Raw genomic sequence first — 21081 nt, forward strand, 5'->3', positions numbered from 1 at the left:
GAGTTAATGAGTGATGGGCGTGGCTAGCCCTGGAGTTAATGCGTGGTGGGCGTGGTTAGCCCTGGAGTTGATGAGTGATGGGCGTGGTTAGCCCCAGAGTTAATGAGTGGTGGGCGTGGTTAGCCATGGAGTTAATGAGTGGTGGGCGTGATTAGCCCGGAGTTAATGAGTGGTGGGCGTGGTTAGCCCTGGAGTTAATGGGCAATGGGCGTGGTTAGCTCTGGTGTGATGGGCGTGGTTAGCCCTGGAGTTAATGAGTGATGGGCTTTTATCGTCCGTCCTCGCGGGGACGTCCTGGGTGGGTCAGGAGATCCTGTTGAGATTTACGACTTTGATCCTTTGGTTCTTTATTCTTAAATCGTACTTTAGTCACTGAAATCATGTTTTGGTTGGTTATTGTCTGATTTGAATTAAAGGCTGATTTATGATGAAATTTGTGACCTTTTCTCTGAATCAGCTGACGTCTGATCAGGAAGTGAAAGTGTGGAATGTTGCAGCTGCTGAGGCCTCTTTAAAGGGCCCTTCGAGGGGCCCTCGGCCTCCTTCGGCTCCTGCAGACACGACTCGGGGAAGTTTGGGTAGAGCTTTTATTTTTTACAGTGGAAATTCTCCCAAAATGAAGTTAAAATCAACATTGAGACAGTAAACAAAAATCCTAAATTAAAAGAGCAATGAGCGTGTGGGTCAGTCGGCCTTCAGGGCGTAGAGCACGTCGTCCTGACTGACGTTGAGGCGGACCCGCATCAGCAGGCCCAGGCGGCAGATGTTGCAGTCTCCAGTGGCACATCTTCTGCCGACCCATCAATAAGACTGCCCCTAAAGGTTCTCTCTGCTCAGAAAGCCTATGGAGCATGGCACAAGTGCTGTTCCATATGGTTTTGACTTCTTGAACAAGCTTTTTTTGGGGTATGCCCATATTAGCTTGAATAGAGCACAACTTTTCCTTTGCTTTGGAACTGGACTTGAAGTGTGCCTCCATTTTGCGGGTCCTACTGCACATGTTCTCCAGCTCAGACGTCTGACGGTGATTTTTTGCCAATGAGATTCAGCATATGGGCAAAGCAATACAGTATGTCTAACGTTTAACTGGGTTACACTTGCCACACTATTGTGAGCTTGTGGTAAATTTCTTCTGGTGATAGTTGAGATGTGCTGATGAGAAAGGAATCTTTGTAGATACCGACTTGGTTTTAAGAGAAGTTCTGGAGTTAAGAATCCAAATCCTCCTTAGTTGGGTCATAAACGCGACGATAACAGGTTTTTAATGACAGAACAAATGGAAAATCAGCCACGATCGTCAAACGACCGCAGACGTAAAGCAACAAAAACGGGAGCCTCAACATGGACGGAGACCACATTCCTGGAGGAAGCGCGCGCGCACACACGCGCGCACACGCACGATAGCTGCACCTGTAAAAATATCGTTGCAACTTTTAATGAGCAGCATTAAAGCATCTGCTGCTGCTACTGACCGCTGCTGAGAACAAGAATCCATCTAAAACATCACCGAAAATACAGGTAAGTCAGGCCAGAAACCCGCAAACGGGCGTGCGTGCGTGCGTGCGCGTGTTCGTACCGCTGCTGGGTGGGTCCGATCGGTGCACCTGATAAAAGCGGCTGGTTTGGTGCTGCGCCGGTTCTCTGCGTTCTTCTCCCGTCACAAACGAGGCGCTCGCGCTCCTGGCAGCTGTTCACGCGCGGCGGTGCGCTGACATCCTGCGTTAGTTCCAGGTGGAGCCACGCGATGGGTGAATATTTGCCGAGGCGTCTGCTGTCGCCTCCTCCCGTCTAAAAATAACCTCCAGCGGCGTGTGTGCGCGCGCGGCCGCTCCGTCCTGTCGCCTCTCTGCTCAACACTCAGGTGTGTTTCCTGCTCACCTGAGAGGCGTTTTCATGCTGCCGCTCCTGAACACTTTGATCACGTTTTAAAAATCATCTTGGGTGATTGATTTTTGTCTCATTTGCAATAAAACATTAAAATGTTGCGTTCACGTGCGGATTGTTTTCTTTGTAGAGCGCGACACCTAGTGGCCATTTTAGTGTGGTGCACACGGTGTGTGGGGGGGCGGGGCCGTGGGCGGGGCCATTCCGGAATATTCCAGAATTCGTGGTGGGCAGGTGAAGCCTCACGAAGCACTGAGACTTTCCTCACAGTTGTGCCGAACAAGAGCCAAAGCTTCAAGACTTTAGTGACATTTGGTGGTCAGCTGTAGCCATGGCAACCTCTAAAGAGCACGACTGAAGCTGTTTCAATCCCATGACACCAATAAAAGCTCATCGTGTGCTCATCCAGGTGTTTTGTTCATTCATACCAAATAATGATCATATTATCTTTACAATAAAATATGCAGATGCTCGCCCCCTTAATCTAAAACACAAGATTAACCTAAAGAATAAATGCGAATGATATTAAGGGTTTGTTAAACACTTTGAGATTTATTTAAAAACTGTACTAAAGTCCCCAACACGTTGTGGTTCTTGAACGCGACTCGTTTCTTCCCTCCTCCCTTCACCTGCAGGAGCGACCGCCAGGGGAGGGCCGATCCCCGGGGAGCGACCGCCAGGGGAGGGCCGATCCCCGGGGAGCGCTGAGCCGCGGAGCCGCTGACGCACCTGCAGCTCGGTGCCTCCTGTGCCGGGTTGTTGTTCGCCACTGCATCGAGCTCCCATCCGTTGTGATTTCTAGTTTTCGCCTCCTGTTTCCGTGGTTTCTTCTCGCCTGTGAGTTTGTTCCAGTGCCTCGTCACTGCGTTTTCATTTGTACTTTTTCTTGACGGTTTTTTCTTTATGGTGACGTTAGTTCGTAGATTTTCTGTTGTTACTTTGCTAGAATTGACTTTCGTTGCTACTTTGATTGACTCCTTGTTTTGCACCTTTTGTTATTAATAAAGAGCCATATCCTCTACTCTGCGTCTGGGTCCAGGCCTCCTTGACTCCCCATAACACAACAGGATCAGAGCTCCTTCCTACTTTGCAAATGACCGTGGTGTTTGAATTCAGAAACATTGTTTTTGTGTGTGTGACGTGTTTTTAAGGAAAACCTTTAAAGATAATGTCATTTGGGGACTTGTGTGTTTGATTTGGAATGATTATTCACAGAAGCAGACAAGTTATTTGTCTTCAGTTTTTTTCTGCTGTTGCAGTCTCCAGTGGCACATCTTCTGCCGACCCATCAATAAGACTGGAACACTCTTTGATTAGTAAAGCCAGCCTGTTAAAATCGTGGATCCAAGATGGTTGCCACAGACGGGAAGTTCACCTTTTCCAAGCCACTGAATTTTTTGTTCCAATGGTTGGCAAGCGTGGCACCAACACAAGGAGCCATTTGGGCGCACTCGGCTGAAATGGTGTCTCAGCTTTTTGGCTAAAGGAGTTGCCTTTGACCCTGACCCTTTCCTCAGAAAGCTCAACCTTTGCCTGATAGAATGGCCTCAAAACTGTCAGGCAACGGTTGATTGCTGCATAGTCATCAGCAGTGAAAGGCACCAGGTCAGTGCTAAGTGATGCCAGGGCTGCCCCTAGAGCAGGCCGGGCCAACCAGTCAGGGCCCAAGAGCCGCATCACACACATGTGCACACATGAACATCACCTCATCCCTCCTCACACACACCTCTGCTCAGCCAGATTTATTGTAAATGTCCCACACCAACATGATAATGACAGAATTGGACCTCTACAGACCACGGGCCAGTCACAGTCCACAAACAAAAATATAATAATTAAAATATATTTTTTTCTCTCACTGTGCATGTTGCTCAGTGGGACTTCTGGCATTCCTTGCTTTGAACAATCCTCTCCAAATCTGGCTTGGATTCAGTTCTTTCACACGGGTGTCAGTCAGAACAGACGTGTTTCAGGACAGAAAACACAGACTCGAGACGTCTGTTGACCCAAATACTGACAGGATCTTAAGCGCAGCCCGTTTGACATTGGGGTATTTTTCCATTGGCACACTTTTCCAGGACTCAATCCCTCCCTTAAAGTAGCTGGTGTGCCATCAAACCACTCAAACCTGTCAAACCGGTCCTTGGATCGGACTGCATCGAAACGCCGTGAGCCAATGACAGGCTTCGACAGCGGTGACGTGACACAGGTGTTATAAGCTCCGACACGCGGCGCTACCACTCTTTTTCACTTCTCTTCAGAAAGAGTGAACAAGCTCCAAACCTTGTTGACTCATCACTATCCGGGATTTAGGAAGGAACCATGAGAAACCTGTGCTTCACGTCTCTGTGCTTCATTCTCAGTTTCTACGGTAAAATTCTTTTTTTCATTTTTGATTCAGATTCGGGGGGAAAGTTTGTGATGATCTTTTCCACAGGTATTTAATCATGTGCTCGGATTTATGAACTTTTTCCAGCCTCGATCGAACATTCGGCTGGTTCTGCGCCCCCCGACCCTCCACAACAGCTGACCTGTAACGGTACCAAGAACCCTGACGGCTCCTTCACCTATCAGCTGGTCCCGGCACCGACGGTCAACGAATACACGTCTTTCAGCTGGGCCAAAAACTCCGTAAGTGCCGAGAATGTTCTTCACTGTGGTGGTGACGTCACCGTAAGGGCCGAGAATGTTCTTCGCTGTGGTGACGTCACAGGGGGCATTGTGGAAGTTCCCAAAACTTCCAGGACTTGATGGAAGCCTGACGTGAGGATCTCTTGGCTCAGCCGTAAAGATTTAGTGCTGATGAAAATGTTCTGACCTGTTTCCGTCCAGATCACCTTTGCTGATGATGGAGACAAGACTGCTGACGTGCAGAACCTCACGAATGACTCCGTGACCTTGAAGCTCTGCCAGGAAAATGTGACCTACGAAAATCACGGAGCGGTGAGTGGAGCGAGCAGCCGAGGGTCAGAGCTGCAGCACCTTCTCTCCTGAAACCAACACCTTTGTTTGTTTGTTTGTTTGTTTGTTTGTTTGTTTGCAGAACCCTCAGGAGGCCAGCTGCCACGGTGAGCACCAACCACAGGGTCTCTCCCACAATGCACTGCAGTTGTGTTCAGGTTCTAACCGTGTTCAGATGATCAAAAGAACCTTTTTGTGTCTCCTAGTCGACTGTTCTGGTCACGTGAGGACGCCGCCTTCGGCCAATCACCGTGAGTCCTGACTGGTTGCTATGATACGGTCTGCTGACAGCTTTCAAATCAATCTTTATTTATATAGCATCTTGTACAATCAAAATTGTTTCAAGGCGCTTTCCAGAATCCCAGGGCCTGACCCCCAACAAGGAACAGTGGCAGGAAAAACTCCCCTTTAACAGGAAGAAACCTTGAGCAGGACCAGGCTCATGTAGGGGGGCCCTACTGCTGATGGGGGGGGGGGGGGGGGGGGGAGGAGAGGAGAGGAGAGGAGAGGAGAGGAGAGGAGAGGAGAGGAGAGGAGGGGAGGGGAGGGGAAGGGAAGGGAAGGGAAGGGAGGGGAAGGGAAACCATGACCCAGTGGGGTGACAGAGGCCTGTCAGGTGATCATGTTTCCAGACCCCGGCAGCCTCGGCCTATAGCAGCACAGCTAAATGTGACCTAACGATTAGACGACCCCCTAAGTGTGATAATCTGTCTGTCTATGACAGTAACTGGAACTACAGAATTAGTAGCAATAAGCTTTTTCAAAGAGGAAGGTTTTAAGTCTGATCTTAAAAGTAGCGATGGAGTCAGCCTCCCGTACCTGGACAGGGAGCTGGTTCCATAGCAGGGGGGCCTGGACAGGGAGCTGGTTCCATAGCAGGGGGGCCTGGACAGGGAGCTGGTTCCATAGCAGGGGGGCCTGGACAGGGAGCTGGTTCCATAGCAGGGGGGCCTGGTAGCTAAATGCTTTATTGATTTTTTGATTCAGATTCGGGGGGAAAGTTTGTGATGATCTTTTCCACAGGTATTTAATCATGTGCTCGGATTTATGAACTTTTTCCAGCCTCAGACAGCCCCGACGCTCAGCTGACCTGTAACGGTACCAAGAACCCTGACGGCTCCTTCACCTATCAGCTGGTCCCGGCACCGACGGTCACCGAATACACGTCTTTCAGATGGGCCAAAAACTCCGTAAGTGCCGAGAATGTTCTTCACCGTGGTGGTGACGTCACCGTAAGGGCCGAGAATCTTCTTCGCTGTGGTGACGTCACAGGGGGCATTGTGGAAGTTCCCAAAACTTCCAGGACTTGATGGAAGCCTGACGTGAGGATCTCTTGGCTCAGCCGTAAAGATTTAGTGCTGATGAAAATGTTCTGACCTGTTTCCGTCCAGATCACCTTTGCTGATGATGGAAACAAGACTGCTGACGTGCTGAATCTCACTAATGACTCCGTGACCTTGAAGCTCTGCCAGGAAAATGTGACCTACGAAAATCACGGAGCGGTGAGTGGAGCGAGCAGCCGAGGGTCAGAGCTGCAGCACCTTCTCTCCTGAAACCAACACCTTTGTTTGTTTGTTTGTTTGTTTGTTTGTTTGTTTGCAGAACCCTCAGAAGGCCAGCTGCCACGGTGAGCACCAACCACAGGGTCTCTCCCACAATGCACTGCAGTTGTGTTTACATCAGGTTCTAACCGTGTTCAGATGATCAAAAGAACCTTTTTGTGTCTCCTAGTCGACTGTTCTGGTCACGTGAGGACGCCGCCTTCGGACGATCACCGTGAGTCCAGACTGGTTGCTATGATACGGTCTGCTGACAGCTTTCAAATAAATCTTTATTTATATAGCATCTTGTACAATCAAAATTGTTTCAAGGTGCTTTCCAGAATCCCAGGGCCTGACCCCAACAAGGAACAGTGGCAGGAAAAACTCCCCTTTAACAGGAAGAAACCTTGAGCAGGACCAGGCTCATGTAGGGGGGCCCTGCTGCTGATGGGGGGGGGGGGAGAAGAGGAGGGGGGGGGAGAAGAGGTGGGGAGAGGAGAGGAAAGGAGAGGAGGGGAGGGGAAGGGAAACCATGACCCAGTGGGGTACCAGAGGCCTGTCAGGTGATCATGTTTCCGGACCCCGGCAGCCTCGGCCTATAACAGCACAGCTAAGATGTGACCTAATGATTAGACGACCCCCTAAATATGATAATTTGTCTGTCTATGATAGTAACTGGAACTACAGAATTAGTAGCAATAAGCTTCATCAAAGAGGAAGGTTTTAAGTCTGATCTTAAAAGTAGCGATGGAGTCAGCCTCCCGTACCTGGACAGGGAGCTGGTTCCACAGCTGGGGGGCCTGGACAGGGAGCTGGTTCCATAGCAGGGGGGCCTGGACAGGGAGCTGGTTCCATAGCAGGGGGGCCTGGTAGCTAAATGCTCGGCCCCCCATTCTACTCCTAGAAACTCTGGGAACCACAAGTAGACCAGCATTCTGAGAGCGGAGCGGTCTATTGGGCTGGTAAGGTGTCACGAGCTCATCCAGGTAGGATGGAGTGAGGCCTCTGAGGACCTGGTAGGTCAGGAGGAGGGTTTTAAAGATTATTCTAAATTTAATGATTTGATGATTGATGGATGCACACTGATCAGGAGAGTTTGTAACCATGGTGACGTGATTGGTGAGGTGCAAAGAGTGATCAAACTTCCTGGTTTGACTCCACAGGTTGGTGTCTGAGTGACGACTGGTGTCCACCGGTGGTGGGGGCGGTGGTGCTGGTGCTGGTGGGGGCGCTGGCGCTGGTGTTCTACGGAAGGATCCATCCCAGATGCAGCAGAGGATCTGAGGAGGGACCGAGTGTGAAGAGCAGCAGCGCTGTGGAGGATCCGCTGCCGGAGATGAAAACTGTGTCAGAATCTCATTAAGAGGAATTTCAGCAGGATTCAGAACTTCCTCCTGTGGAAGGAGGAGTTCTGAGTTTGTTCACACAAACAGGATCAAAGCTGAAGGTTCTGGAGAAGATTCCACTGTGTAAGCTGGAGAATTATTATATATATTATTAATAATATCTGAATAACTAACAAGTTATAACTACAGAAATGGAAACAGTACTGAAAGATATAATACAATATACAGCATATATGTAATATAATGAATATTGTGGTGAACACATAGTAAGGACGGGCGATACCACACTTGGGATTCGATACGATACCGATACCGTTCATTTCTTACTGGCAATTTTTGTCAGTCAAAATATTATTACATTTAAGACAAATACAGACCATTTATATACACTTTATTATGGTCAATTGATTACTAGGATTTCCTGATCCTTTAAACCTGCGTAAGACAGTTGTTCCATGAGGAAATTAACTAGAACAATGTGACACCATCACACCTTTGGTGCACTTGACGGCTCGGCGGGCGATGTTGCACGTTGATGCTCATTCGCTGTCTCCTGTCACGTGACACGGCCTACGTATAATCTCACCATTGTGATTTAGTTTCTTGCTCTGTTTGGGACCTGCTATCTTGCGTTTCCCCTCCCTTAGACACATTGAATTCTGTAACCAGGGACCTCCTAATCTCAATAAAAGAAGGATGGTGGAAGTTGTGCCTCAGAACGTGTTGGAGATCTGGAACTGAGCACATCTCTCTGCCTCCTTGCAAGTAAAATTCAGAACTGTTGTCTTTGCCTCATTTGTTTCTCTCATGTTTTAGGTCGTTTGAACCTAACAGCGTGGTTAGCCCCGGAGTTAATGAGTGGTGGGCGTGGCTAGCCCCGGAGTTAATGAGTGGTGGGCGTGGCTAGCCCTGGAGTTAATGAGTGGTGGGCGTGGTTAGTCCTGGAGTTAATGGGTGATGGGCGTGGTTAGTCCTGGAGTTAATGGGTGATGGGCGTGGTTAGCCCCGGAGTTAATGAGTGGTGGGCGTGGTTAGCCATGGAGTTAATGAGTGGTGGGCGTGGTTAGCCATGGAGTTAATGAGTGATGGGCGTGGTTAGCCATGGAGTTAATGCGTGATGGGCGTGGTTAGCAATGGAGTTAATGAGTGATGGGCGTGGTTAGCCATGGAGTTAATGAGTGATGGGCGTGGTTAGCCCTGGAGTTGGTGCGTGGTGGGCGTGGTTAGTCCTGGAGTTAATGAGTGGTGGGCGTGGTTAGCTCTGGGGTGATGGGCGTGGTTAGCCCTGGAGTTAATGAGTGATGGGCGTGGTTAGCCCTGGAGTTGATGAGTGGTGGGCGTGGTTAGCCCTGGAGTTCATGAGTGATGGGCGTGGTTAGCCATGGAGTTAATGCGTGATGGGCGTGGTTAGCCATGGAGTTAATGAGTGATGGGCGTGGTTAGCCCTGGAGTTGGTGCGTGGTGGGCGTGGTTAGCCCTGGAGTTGATGAGTGGTGGGCGTGGTTAGCCCTGGAGTTCATGAGCGATGAACGTGGTTAGCCCTGGAGTTGGTGAGTGGTGGGCGTGGTTAGTCCTGGAGTTAATGAGTGGTGGGCGTGGTTAGCCCTGGAGTTGATGAGTGATGGGCGTGGTTAGCCCCAGAGTTGATGGGTGATGGGCGTGATTAGCCCTGGAGTTAATGAGTGATGGGCGTTGTTACGTTGTCTCCCCCTAGGGGATGACCCAAGTAATAACTGTTTTCTTTTCTCCCTGTGACCAGGTGTTCCAGGTGAGGCTAATTGGCCATTGTCCTACTTAAGGCCACAGATGCGGTGTGTTCGGGCTCTCTCGCTTCCCTGCCACAGCTGCTCCTGTGTTTACCCGCCTGACTGCGGATCCGTGGATCCCCACACGCCCGCTGGCAGAGCTTCCTTGGCCTTGTTCGGTGTTAGGGTTTAGTGGTTTTGGGTTAGGGTTAGAAGGTCGGTCCCTCTCCGACGGTCCCTCTTTGGGCTGGTAGAGGTGGCGGCCCTTTCTGTTATCCCTGTTTTGTTCTCTGTCAGACGGGATTTTTGTTTGTTTGTGTACTATATTGTTGAGGGACTCCATAAAGTTCCCCGTGAAAAGTCCACCCGCTCTGTTGTTTGGTTTATGTGCGTCCCTTTACCTTTCGGGTTACAAACAAGGTAGGGTCGTAACAGGCGTGGTTAGCCCTGGAGTTGATGGGTGATGGGCGTGGTTAGCTCTGGAGATGGTGGGTGATGGGCGTGGTTAGCTCTGGAGTTGATGAGTGATGGGTGTGGTTAGCTCTGGAGTTGATGAGTGACGGGCGTGGTTAGCTCTGGGTGATGGGCGTGGTTAGCTCTGGAGTTGATGAGTGATGGGTGTGGTTAGCTCTGGAGTTGATGAGTGATGGGCGTGGTTAGCTCTGGGTGATGGGCGTGGTTAGCTCTGGAGTTGATGAGTGATGGGTGTGGTTAGCTCTGGAGTTGATGAGTGATGGGCGTGGTTAGCTCTGGAGTTGATGAGTGATGGGCGTGGTTAGCTCTGGGTGATGGGCGTGGTTAGCTCTGGAGTTGATGAGTGATGGGTGTGGTTAGCTCTGGAGTTGATGAGTGATGGGCGTGGTTAGCTCTGGGGTGATGGGCGTGGTTAGCCCTGGAGTTAATGGGTGATGGGCGTGGTTAGTCCTGTAGTTAATGGGTGTACATGTACGTTTCTAAAATGGATAAAAGAAATATAGATACAGGAATTTCTGATTGGTCGTTTCTGTCAGTAAATTCAAACCAACGTTGAAACGGAACTTTTATCGTCCGTCCTCGCGGGGACGTCCTGGGTGGGTCAGGAGATCCTGTTGAGATTTACGACTTTATTTTGATCCTTTGGTTCTTTTTTCTTAAATCGTACTTTAGTCACTGAAATCATGTTTTGGTTGATTGTCTGATTTGAATTAAAGGCTGATTTATGATGAAATTTGTGACCTTTTCTCTGAATCAGCTGACGTCTGATCAGGAAGTGAAAGTGTGAAATGTTGCAGCTGCTGAGGCCTCTTTAAAGGGCCCTTCGAGGGGCCCTCGGCCTCCTTCGGCTCCTGCAGACACGACTCGGGGAAGTTTGGGTAGAGCTTTTATTTTTTACAGTGGAAATTCTCCCAAAATGAAGTTAAAATCAACATTGAGACAGTAAACAAAAATCCTAAATTAAAAGAGCAATGAGTGTGTGGGTCAGTCGGCCTTCAGGGCGTAGAGCACGTCGTCCTGACTGACGTTGAGGCGGACCCGCATCAGCAGGCCCAGGCGGCAGATGTTGCAGTCTCCAGTGGCACATCTTCTGCCGACCCATCAATAAGACTGGAACACTCTTTGATTAGTAAAGCCAGCCTGTTTAAATCGTGGATCCAAGATGGTTGCCACAGACGGGGAGTTCACCTTTTCCAAGCCACTGAATTTTTTGTTCAAATGATTTTCCAATGGTTGGCAAGCGTGGCACCAACACAAGGAGCCATTTGGGCACACTCGGCTGAAATGGTGTCTCAGCATTTTGGCTAAAGGAGTTGCCTTTGACCCTGACCCTTTCCTCAGAAAGCTTAACCTTTGCCTGACAGAATGGCCTTAAAACTGTCAGGCAACGGTTGATTGCTGCATAGTCATCAGCAGTGAAAGGCACCAGGTCAGTGCTAAGTGATGCCAGGGCTGCCCCTAGAGCAGGCCGGGCCAACCAGTCAGGGCCCAAGAGCCGCATCACACACATGTGCACACGGGAACATCACCTCATCCCTCCTCACACACACCTCTGCTCAGCCAGATTTATTGTAAATGTCCCACACCAACATGATAATGACAGAATTGGACCTCTCCAGACCACGGGCCAGTCACAGTCCACAAACAAGAATATAATTAAAATATCTTTTTTTCTCTTACTGTGCATGTTGCTCAGTGGGACTTCTGGCATTCCTTGCTTTGAACCATCCTCTCCAAATCTGGCTTGGATTCAGTTCTTTCACACGGGTGTCAGTCAGAGCAGACGTGTTTCAGGACAGAAAACACAGACTCGAGACGTCTGTTGACCCAAATACTGACAGGATCTTAAGCGCAGCCCGTTTGACATTGAGTTATTTTCCCATTGGCACACTTTTCCAGAACCCAATGGCCCCTTCCCTTAAAGCAGGTTTCAGTTGGTCCTCACAAAGATCGATCATCTCCACCTCAGCTGCAGCCTCACCTGTGACTGGCGGGGCATTAAAACAGTGCGGGGCATTTAAAAGGGGCAACAGAGGGATGCGATCTGTGGCCTTTTCAGTTGTGGATCACGGAACCAGGTCACCAAGCGTTCGTGCAGGTTTTCCTGCCATTTTGAAGGCGAACTTGACACTAATTGTTTACTCAAAAGATCTCGTCCCTACTGAGAAACTTTGCGGTATTTTCATCTAACGCGCAAGCGAAGCGAACACGCACATTAAAAAAACACAAACCCAAACTTCGATATGAACGTTAGAGCCACATGAACCAGGCAAAGAGCCGCATCCGGGTTGGCCAGGCCTGGGCTAGAACGTCGCTTATTGGTGGTACTCGCCAACATACTCAAACTCTCACTCTCCAAATCGCTATCTACGCACAACCCAACAATTTAGAAGCATAATAATGCATCTTATATAGCTCGTGTGCCATCAAACCTGTCCTTGGATTGGACTGCGTCGAAACGCCCTGAGCCAATGACAGGCTTCGAAACAGCGGTCACGTGACACAGGTGTTTCAACCCAAGCTCCGACACGCGGCGCTACCAAATCACTGCGCTTCAGGAGGAGCTAACAAGCTCCAAACCTTGTTGACTCGTCACTATCCGGAATTAAAGAAGGAACCATGAGAAACATGTGCTTCACGTCTCTGTGCTTCATTATCATTTTTTACGGTAAGATTCGGTCCCATTTTTCATTCAGATTCGGGGGGAAAGTTCGTGATGATGATCTTTCCCGCAGGTATTTAATAATGTGCTCGGATTTCTGAACTTTTTCCAGCCTCGGTCGAACATTCAGCTGGTTCTGCGGCCCCCGACCCTCCACAACAGCTGACCTGTAACGTTACCAAGAACCCTGACGGCTCCTTCACCTATCAGCTGGTCCCGGCACCGACGGTCACCGAAAACACGTCTTTCAGATGGGCCAAAAACTCCGTAAGTTCCGAGAATGGTCTTCACTGTGGTGGTGACGTCACCGTAAGGGCCAAGAATGTTCTTCGCCGTGGTGGTGACGTCACCGTAAGGGCCGAGAATGTTCTTCGCTGTGGTGACGTCACAGGGGGCATTGTGGAAGTTCCCAAAACTTCCAGGACTTGATGGAAGCCTGACGTGAGGATCTCTTGGCTCAGCCGTAAAGATTTAGTGCTGATGAAAATGTTCTGACCTGTTTCCGTCCAGATCACCTTTGCTGATGATGGAGACAAGACTGCTGACGTGCTGAACCTCACGAATGACTCCGTGACCTTGAAGCTCTGCCAGGAAAATGTGACCTACAAACTTGACGGAGCGGTGAGTGGAGCGAGCAGCCGAGAGTCAGAGCTGCAGCACCTTCTCTCCTGAAACCAACACCTTTGTTTGTTTGTTTGTTTGTTTGTTTGCAGAACCCTCAGGAGGCCAGCTGCCACGGTGAGCACCAACCACAGGGTCTCTCCCACAATGCACTGCAGTTGTGTTCAGGTTCTAACCGTGTTCAGATGATCAAAAGAACCTTTTTGTGTCTTCTAGTCAACTGTTCTGGTCACGAGAGGACGACGCCTTCGGCCGAACACCGTGAGTCCAGACTGGTTGCTATGATACGGTCTGCTGACAGCTTTGATGATTGATGGATGCACACTGATCGGGAGAGTTTGTAACCATGGTGACGTGATTGGTGAGGTGCAAAGAGGGATCAAACGTCCTGGTTTGACTCCACAGGTTGGTGTCTGAGTGACGACTGGTGTCCACCGGTCCGGGACGTCCTGCTGGTGGTGGGGGTGCTGGTGCTGGTGGTGGTGGGGGTGCTGGTGCTGGCGCTGGTGTTCTACAGAAGGATCCATCCCAGATGCAGCAGAGGATCTGACGAGGAACCGAGTGTGAAGAGCAGCACCACTGTGGAGGTTCCGCTGCTGGAGATGAAAACTGTGTCAGAATCTCATTAAGAGGAATTTCAGCAGGATTCAGAACTTCCTCCTGTGGAAGGAGGAGTTCTGAGTTTGTTCACACAACAGGATCAAAGCTGAAGGTTCTGGAGAAGATTCCACTGTGGAAGCTGGAGAATTATTATATATTATTAATAATATCTGAATAACTAACAAGTTATAACTATAGAAACAGTACCAAACGATATAATACAATATACAGCATATATGTAATATAATGAATATTGTGGTGAACACATAGTAAGGACGGGCGATACCACACTTGGGATTCGATACGATACCGATACCGTTCATTTCTTACTGGCAATTTTTGTCAGTCAAAATATTATTACATTTAAGACAAATACAGACCATTTATATACACTTTATTATGGTCAATTGATTACTAGGATTTCCTGATCCTTTAAACCTGCGTAAGACAGTTGTTCCATGAGGAAATTAACTAGAACAATGTGACACCATCACACCTTTGGTGCACTTGACGGCTCGGCGGGCGATGTTGCACGTTGATGCTCATTCGCTGTCTCCTGTCACGTGACACGGCCTACGTATAATCTCACCATTGTGATTTAGTTTCTTGCTCTGTTTGGGACCTGCTATCTTGCGTTTCCCCTCCCTTAGACACATTGAATTCTGTAACCAGGGACCTCCTAATCTCAATAAAAGAAGGATGGTGGAAGTTGTGCCTCAGAACGTGTTGGAGACCTGGAACTGAGCACATCTCTCTGCCTCCTTGCAAGTAAAATTCAGAACTGTTGTCTTTGCCTCATTTGTTTCTCTCATGTTTTAGGTCGTTTGAACCTAACAGCGTGGTTAGCCCCGGAGTTAATGAGTGGTGGGCGTGGCTAGCCCCGGAGTTAATGAGTGGTGGGCGTGGCTAGCCCTGGAGTTAATGAGTGGTGGGCGTGGTTAGTCCTGGAGTTAATGGGTGATGGGCGTGGTTAGTCCTGGAGTTAATGGGTGATGGGCGTGGTTAGCCCCGGAGTTAATGAGTGGTGGGCGTGGTTAGCCCTGGAGTTAATGAGTGGTGGGCGTGGTTAGCCCTGGAGTTAATGAGTGATGGGCGTGGTTAGCCATGGAGTTAATGCGTGATGGGCGTGGTTAGCAATGGAGTTAATGAGTGATGGGCGTGGTTAGCCATGGAGTTAATGAGTGATGGGCGTGGTTAGCCCTGGAGTTGGTGCGTGGTGGGCGTGGTTAGTCCTGGAGTTAATGAGTGGTGGGCGTGGTTAGCTCTGGGGTGATGGGCGTGGTTAGCCCCGGAGTTAATGAGTGATGGGCGTGGTTAGCCCTGGAGTTGATGAGTGGTGGGCGTGGTTAGCCCTGGAGTTCATGAGTGATGGGCGTGGTTAGCCATGGAGTTAATGCGTGATGGGCGTGGTTAGCAATGGAGTTAATGAGTGATGGGCGTGGTTAGCCATGGAGTTAATGAGTGATGGGCGTGGTTAGCCCTGGAGTTGGTGCGTGGTGGGCGTGGTTAGTCCTGGAGTTAATGAGTGGTGGGCGTGGTTAGCTCTGGGGTGATGGGCGTGGTTAGCCCTGGAGTTAATGAGTGATGGGCGTGGTTAGCCCTGGAGTTGATGAGTGGTGGGCGTGGTTATCCCTGGAGTTCATGAGTGATGGGCGTGGTTAGCCATGGAGTTAATGCGTGATGGGCGTGGTTAGCCATGGAGTTAATGAGTGATGGGCGTGGTTAGCCCTGGAGTTGGTGCGTGGTGGGCGTGGTTAGCCCTGGAGTTGATGAGTGGTGGGCGTGGTTAGCCCTGGAGTTCATGAGCGATGAACGTGGTTAGCCCTGGAGTTGGTGAGTGGTGGGCGTGGTTAGTCCTGGAGTTAATGAGTGGTGGGCGTGGTTAGCCCTGGAGTTGATGAGTGATGGGCGTGGTTAGCCCCAGAGTTGATGGGTGATGGGCGTGATTAGCCCTGGAGTTAATGAGTGATGGGCGTTGTTACGTTGTCTCCCCCTAGGGGATGACCCAAGTAATAACTGTTTTCTTTTCTCCCTGTGACCAGGTGTTCCAGGTGAGGCTAATTGGCCATTGTCCTACTTAAGGCCACAGATGCGGCGTGTTCGGGCTCTCTCGCTTCCCTGCCACAGCTGCTCCTGTGTTTACCCGCCTGACTGCGGATCCGTGGATCCCCACACGCCCGCTGGCAGAGCTTCCTTGGCCTTGTTCGGTGTTAGGGTTTAGTGGTTTTGGGTTAGGGTTAGAAGGTCGGTCCCTCTCCGACGGTCCCTCTTTGGGCTGGTAGAGGTGGCGGCCCTTTCTGTTATCCCTGTTTTGTTCTCTGTCAGACGGGATTTTTGTTTGTTTGTGTACTATATTGTTGAGGGACTCCATAAAGTTCCCCGTGAAAAGTCCACCCGCTCTGTTGTTTGGTTTATGTGCGTCCCTTTACCTTTCGGGTTACAAACAAGGTAGGGTCGTAACAGGCGTGGTTAGCTCTGGAGATGGTGGGTGATGGGCGTGGTTAGCTCTGGAGTTGATGAGTGATGGGTGTGGTTAGCTCTGGAGTTGATGAGTGACGGGCGTGGTTAGCTCTGGGTGATGGGCGTGGTTAGCTCTGGAGTTGATGAGTGATGGGTGTGGTTAGCTCTGGAGTTGATGAGTGATGGGCGTGGTTAGCTCTGGGTGATGGGCGTGGTTAGCTCTGGAGTTGATGAGTGATGGGTGTGGTTAGCTCTGGAGTTGATGAGTGATGGGCGTGGTTAGCTCTGGAGTTGATGAGTGATGGGCGTGGTTAGCTCTGGGTGATGGGCGTGGTTAGCTCTGGAGTTGATGAGTGATGGGTGTGGTTAGCTCTGGAGTTGATGAGTGATGGGCGTGGTTAGCTCTGGGGTGATGGGCGTGGTTAGCCCTGGAGTTAATGGGTGATGGGCGTGGTTAGTCCTGTAGTTAATGGGTGTACATGTACGTTTCTAAAATGGATAAAAGAAATATAGATACAGGAATTTCTGATTGGTCGTTTCTGTCAGTAAATTCAAACCAACGTTGAAACGGGACTTTTATCGTCCGTCCTCGCGGGGACGTCCTGGGTGGGTCAGGAGATCCTGTTGAGATTTACGACTTTATTTTGATCCTTTGGTTCTTTTTTCTTAGATCGTACTTTAGTCACTGAAATCATGTTTTGGTTGATTGTCTGATTTGAATTAAAGGCTGATTTATGATGAAATTTGTGACCTTTTCTCTGAATCAGCCGACGTCTGATCAGGAAGTGAAAGTGTGAAATGTTGCAGCTGCTGAGGCCTCTTTAAAGGGCCCTTCGAGGGGCCCTCGGCCTCCTTCGGCTCCTGCAGACACGACTCGGGGAAGTTTGGGTAGAGCTTTTATTTTTTACAGTGGAAATTCTCCCAAAATGAAGTTAAAATCAACATTGAGACAGTAAACAAAAATCCTAAATTAAAAGAGCAATGAGTGTGTGGGTCAGTCGGCCTTCAGGGCGTAGAGCACGTCGTCCTGACTGACGTTGAGGCGGACCCGCATCAGCAGGCCCAGGCGGCAGATGTTGCAGTCTCCAGTGGCACATCTTCTGCCGACCCATCAATAAGACTGGAACACTCTTTGATTAGTAAAGCCAGCCTGTTTAAATCGTGGATCCAAGATGGTTGCCACAGACGGGGAGTTCACCTTTTCCAAGCCACTGAATTTTTTGTTCAAATGATTTTCCAATGGTTGGCAAGCGTGGCACCAACACAAGGAGCCATTTGGGCACACTCGGCTGAAATGGTGTCTCAGCATTTTGGCTAAAGGAATTGCCTTTGACCCTGACCCTTTCCTCAGAAAGCTCAACCTTTGCCTGACAGAATGGCCTTAAAACTGTCAGGCAACGGTTGATTGCTGCATAGTCATCAGCAGTGAAAGGCACCAGGTCAGTGCTAAGTGATGCCAGGGCTGCCCCTAGAGCAGGCCGGGCCAACCAGTCAGGGCCCAAGAGCCGCATCACACACATGTGCACACGGGAACATCACCTCATCCCTCCTCACACACACCTCTGCTCAGCCAGATTTAGTGTAAATGTCCCACACCAACATGATAATGACAGAATTGGACCTCTACAGACCACGGGCCAGTCACAGTCCACAAACAAGAATATAATTAAAATATCTTTTTTTCTCTTACTGTGCATGTTGCTCAGTGGGACTTCTGGCATTCCTTGCTTTGAACCATCCTCTCTAAATCTGGCTTGGATTCAGTTCTTTCACACGGGTGTCAGTCAGAGCAGACGTGTTTCAGGACAGAAAACACAGACTCGAGACGTCTGTTGACCCAAATATTGACAGGATCTTAAGCGCAGCCCGTTTGACATTGAGTTATTTTCCCATTGGCACACTTTTCCAGAACCCAATGGCCCCTTCCCTTAAAGCAGGTTTCAGTTGGTCCTCACAAAGATCGATCATCTCCACCTCAGCTGCAGCCTCACCTGTGACTGGCGGGGCATTAAAACAGTGCGGGGCATTTAAAAGGGGCAACAGAGGGATGCGATCTGTGGCCTTTTCAGTTGTGGACCACGGAACCAGGTCACCAAGCGTTCGTGCAGGTTTTCCTGCCATTTTGAAGGCGAACTTGACACTAATTGTTTACTCAAAAGATCTCGTCCCTACTGAGAAACTTTGCGGTATTTTCATCTAACGCGCAAGCGAAGCGAACACGCACATTAAAAAAACACAAACCCAAACTTCGATATGAACGTTAGAGCCACATGAACCAGGCAAAGAGCCGCGGGTTGGCCAGGCCTGGGCTAGAACGTCGCTTATTGGTGGTACTCGCCAACATACTCAAACTCTCACTCTCCAAATCGCTATCTACGCACAACCCAACAATTTAGAAGCATAATAATGCATCTTATATAGCTCGTGTGCCATCAAACCTGTCCTTGGATTGGACTGCGTCGAAACGCCCTGAGCCAATGACAGGCTTCGAAACAGCGGTCACGTGACACAGGTGTTTCAACCCAAGCTCCGACACGCGGCGCTACCAAATCACTGCGCTTCAGGAGGAGCTAACAAGCTCCAAACCTTGTTGACTCGTCACTATCCGGAATTAAAGAAGGAACCATGAGAAACATGTGCTTCACGTCTCTGTGCTTCATTATCATTTTTTACGGTAAGATTCGGTCCCGTTTTTCATTCAGATTCGGGGGGAAAGTTCGTGATGATGATCTTTCCCGCAGGTATTTAATAATGTGCTCGGATTTCTGAACTTTTTCCAGCCTCGGTCGAACATTCGGCTGGTTCTGCGCCCCCCGACCCTCCACAACGGCTGACCTGTAACGTTACCAAGAACCCTGACGGCTCCTTCACCTATCAGCTGGTCCCGGCACCGACGGTCACCGAAAACACGTCTTTCAGATGGGCCAAAAACTCCGTAAGTTCCGAGAGTGGTCTTCACTGTGGTGGTGACGTCACCGTAAGGGCCGAGAATGTTCTTCGCCGTGGTGGTGACGTCACCGTAAGGGCCGAGAATGTTCTTCGCTGTGGTGACGTCACAGGGGGCATTGTGGAAGTTCCCAAAACTTCCAGGACTTGATGGAAGCCTGACGTGAGGATCTCTTGGCTCAGCCGTAAAGATTTAGTGCTGATGAAAATGTTCTGACCTGTTTCCGTCCAGATCACCTTTGCTGATGATGGAGACAAGACTGCTGACGTGCAGAACCTCACGAATGACTCCGTGACCTTGAAGCTCTGCCAGGAAAATGTGACCTACAAACTTGACGGAGCGGTGAGTGGAACGAGCAGCCGAGAGTCAGAGCTGCAGCACCTTCTCTCCTGAAATCAACACCTTTGTTTGTTTGTTTGTTTGTTTGTTTGTTTGTTTGTTTGTTTGCAGCACCCTCAGGAGGCCAGCTGCCACGGTGAGCACCAACCACAGGGTCTCTCCCACAATGCACTGCAGTTGTGTTTACATCAGGTTCTAACCGTGTTCAGATGATCAAAAGAACCTTTTTGTGTCTCCTAGTCGACTGTTCTGGTCACGTGAGGACGACGCCTTCAGCCGAACACCGTGAGTCCAGACTGGTTGCTATGATACGGTCTGCTGACAGCTTTCAAATCAATCTTTCAAATCAATCTTTATTTATATAGCGTCTTATACAATCAATATAGCCTATAGCAGCACAGCTAAGATGTGACCTAACGATGAGACGACCCCCTAAGTGTGATAATCTGTCTGTCTATGATAGTAACTGGAACTACAGAATTAGTAACAATAAGCTTCATCAAAGAGGAGGTTTTAAGTCTGATCTTAAAGTAGCGATGGAGTCAGCCTCCCGTACCTGGACAGAGCTGGTTCCCTAGCAGGGGGGCCTGGACAGGGAGCTGGTTCCCTAGCAGGGGGCCTGGACAAGGAGCTGGTTCCCTAGCAGGGGGCCTGGACAGGGAGCTGGTTCCATAGCAGGGGGGCCTGGACAGGGAGCTGGTTCCCTAGCAGGGGGCCTGGACAAGGAGCTGGTTCCATAGCAGGGGGGCCTGGACAGGGAGCTGGTTCCATAGCAGGGGGGCCTGGTAGCTAAATGCTCGGCCCATCATTCTACTCCTAGAAACTCTGGGAACCACAAGTAGACCAGCATTCTGAGAGCGGAGCGGTCTATTGGGCTGGTAAGGTATCACTAGCTCCTCCAGGTAGGATGGAGCTAGGCCTCTGAGGACCTTGTAGGTCAAAAGAAAGGTTTTAAAAATTATTCTAAATTTAATGATTTGATGATTGATGGATTCACACAACTGATCAGGAGAGTTTGTAACCATGGTGACGTGATTGGTGAGGTGCAAAGAGTGATCAAACGTCCTGGTTTGACTCCACAGGTTGGTGTCTGAGTGACGACTGGTGTCCACCGGTCCGGGACGTCCTGCTGGTGGTGGGGGTGCTGGTGCTGGTGGTGGTGGGGGCGCTGGCGCTGGTGTTCTACAGAAGGATCCATCCCAGATGCAGCAGAGGATCTGAGGAGGAACCGAGTGTGAAGAGCAGCAGAGCTGTGGAGGTTCCGCTGCTGGAGATGAAAACTGTGTCAGAATCTCATTAAGAGGAATTTCAGCAGGATTCAGAACTTCCTCCTGTGGAAGGAGGAGTTCTGAGTTTATTCACACAACAGGATCAAAGCTGAAGGTTCAGGAGAAGATTCCACTGTGGAAGCTGGAGAATTATTATATATATTATTAATAATATCTGAATAACTAACAAGTTATAACTACAGAAATAGAAACAGTTATTATTGAATATTGTG

At 49.6% G+C, this 21081-nt stretch overlaps 1 protein-coding gene and 1 long non-coding RNA gene across 2 annotated transcripts; one reads left to right on the plus strand and one right to left on the minus strand.

Annotated features, from left to right (window-relative positions):
- Positions 1 to 573: 573 nt before the first annotated feature.
- Positions 574 to 1714, minus strand: LOC115247205 (uncharacterized). The gene is made up of 2 exons (XR_003886267.1): positions 1577 to 1714; positions 574 to 1410 (listed from the first exon to the last, which is right to left on the minus strand). It is a non-coding gene; the product is annotated as an uncharacterized lncRNA (long non-coding RNA).
- Positions 1715 to 1802: 88 nt separating this feature from the next.
- LOC115247197 (uncharacterized) lies at positions 1803 to 14571 on the plus strand. Its single transcript, XM_029828112.1, has 11 exons — positions 1803 to 1861; positions 4146 to 4255; positions 4361 to 4515; positions 4717 to 4827; positions 4928 to 4952; positions 5052 to 5096; positions 5908 to 6035; positions 6237 to 6347; positions 13327 to 13351; positions 13451 to 13495; positions 13640 to 14571. Exons 2-11 carry the CDS (start codon positions 4207 to 4209, stop codon positions 13861 to 13863), a joined length of 918 nt encoding a protein of 305 aa, XP_029683972.1. The 5' UTR covers positions 1803 to 1861; positions 4146 to 4206; the 3' UTR covers positions 13864 to 14571.
- The last annotated feature ends 6510 nt before the right edge of the window (positions 14572 to 21081 follow it).

The sequence above is a fragment of the Takifugu rubripes genome, chromosome 20 (assembly GCF_901000725.2).
Source record: "Takifugu rubripes chromosome 20, fTakRub1.2, whole genome shotgun sequence".
Taxonomy (NCBI): Eukaryota; Metazoa; Chordata; class Actinopteri; order Tetraodontiformes; family Tetraodontidae; genus Takifugu; species Takifugu rubripes.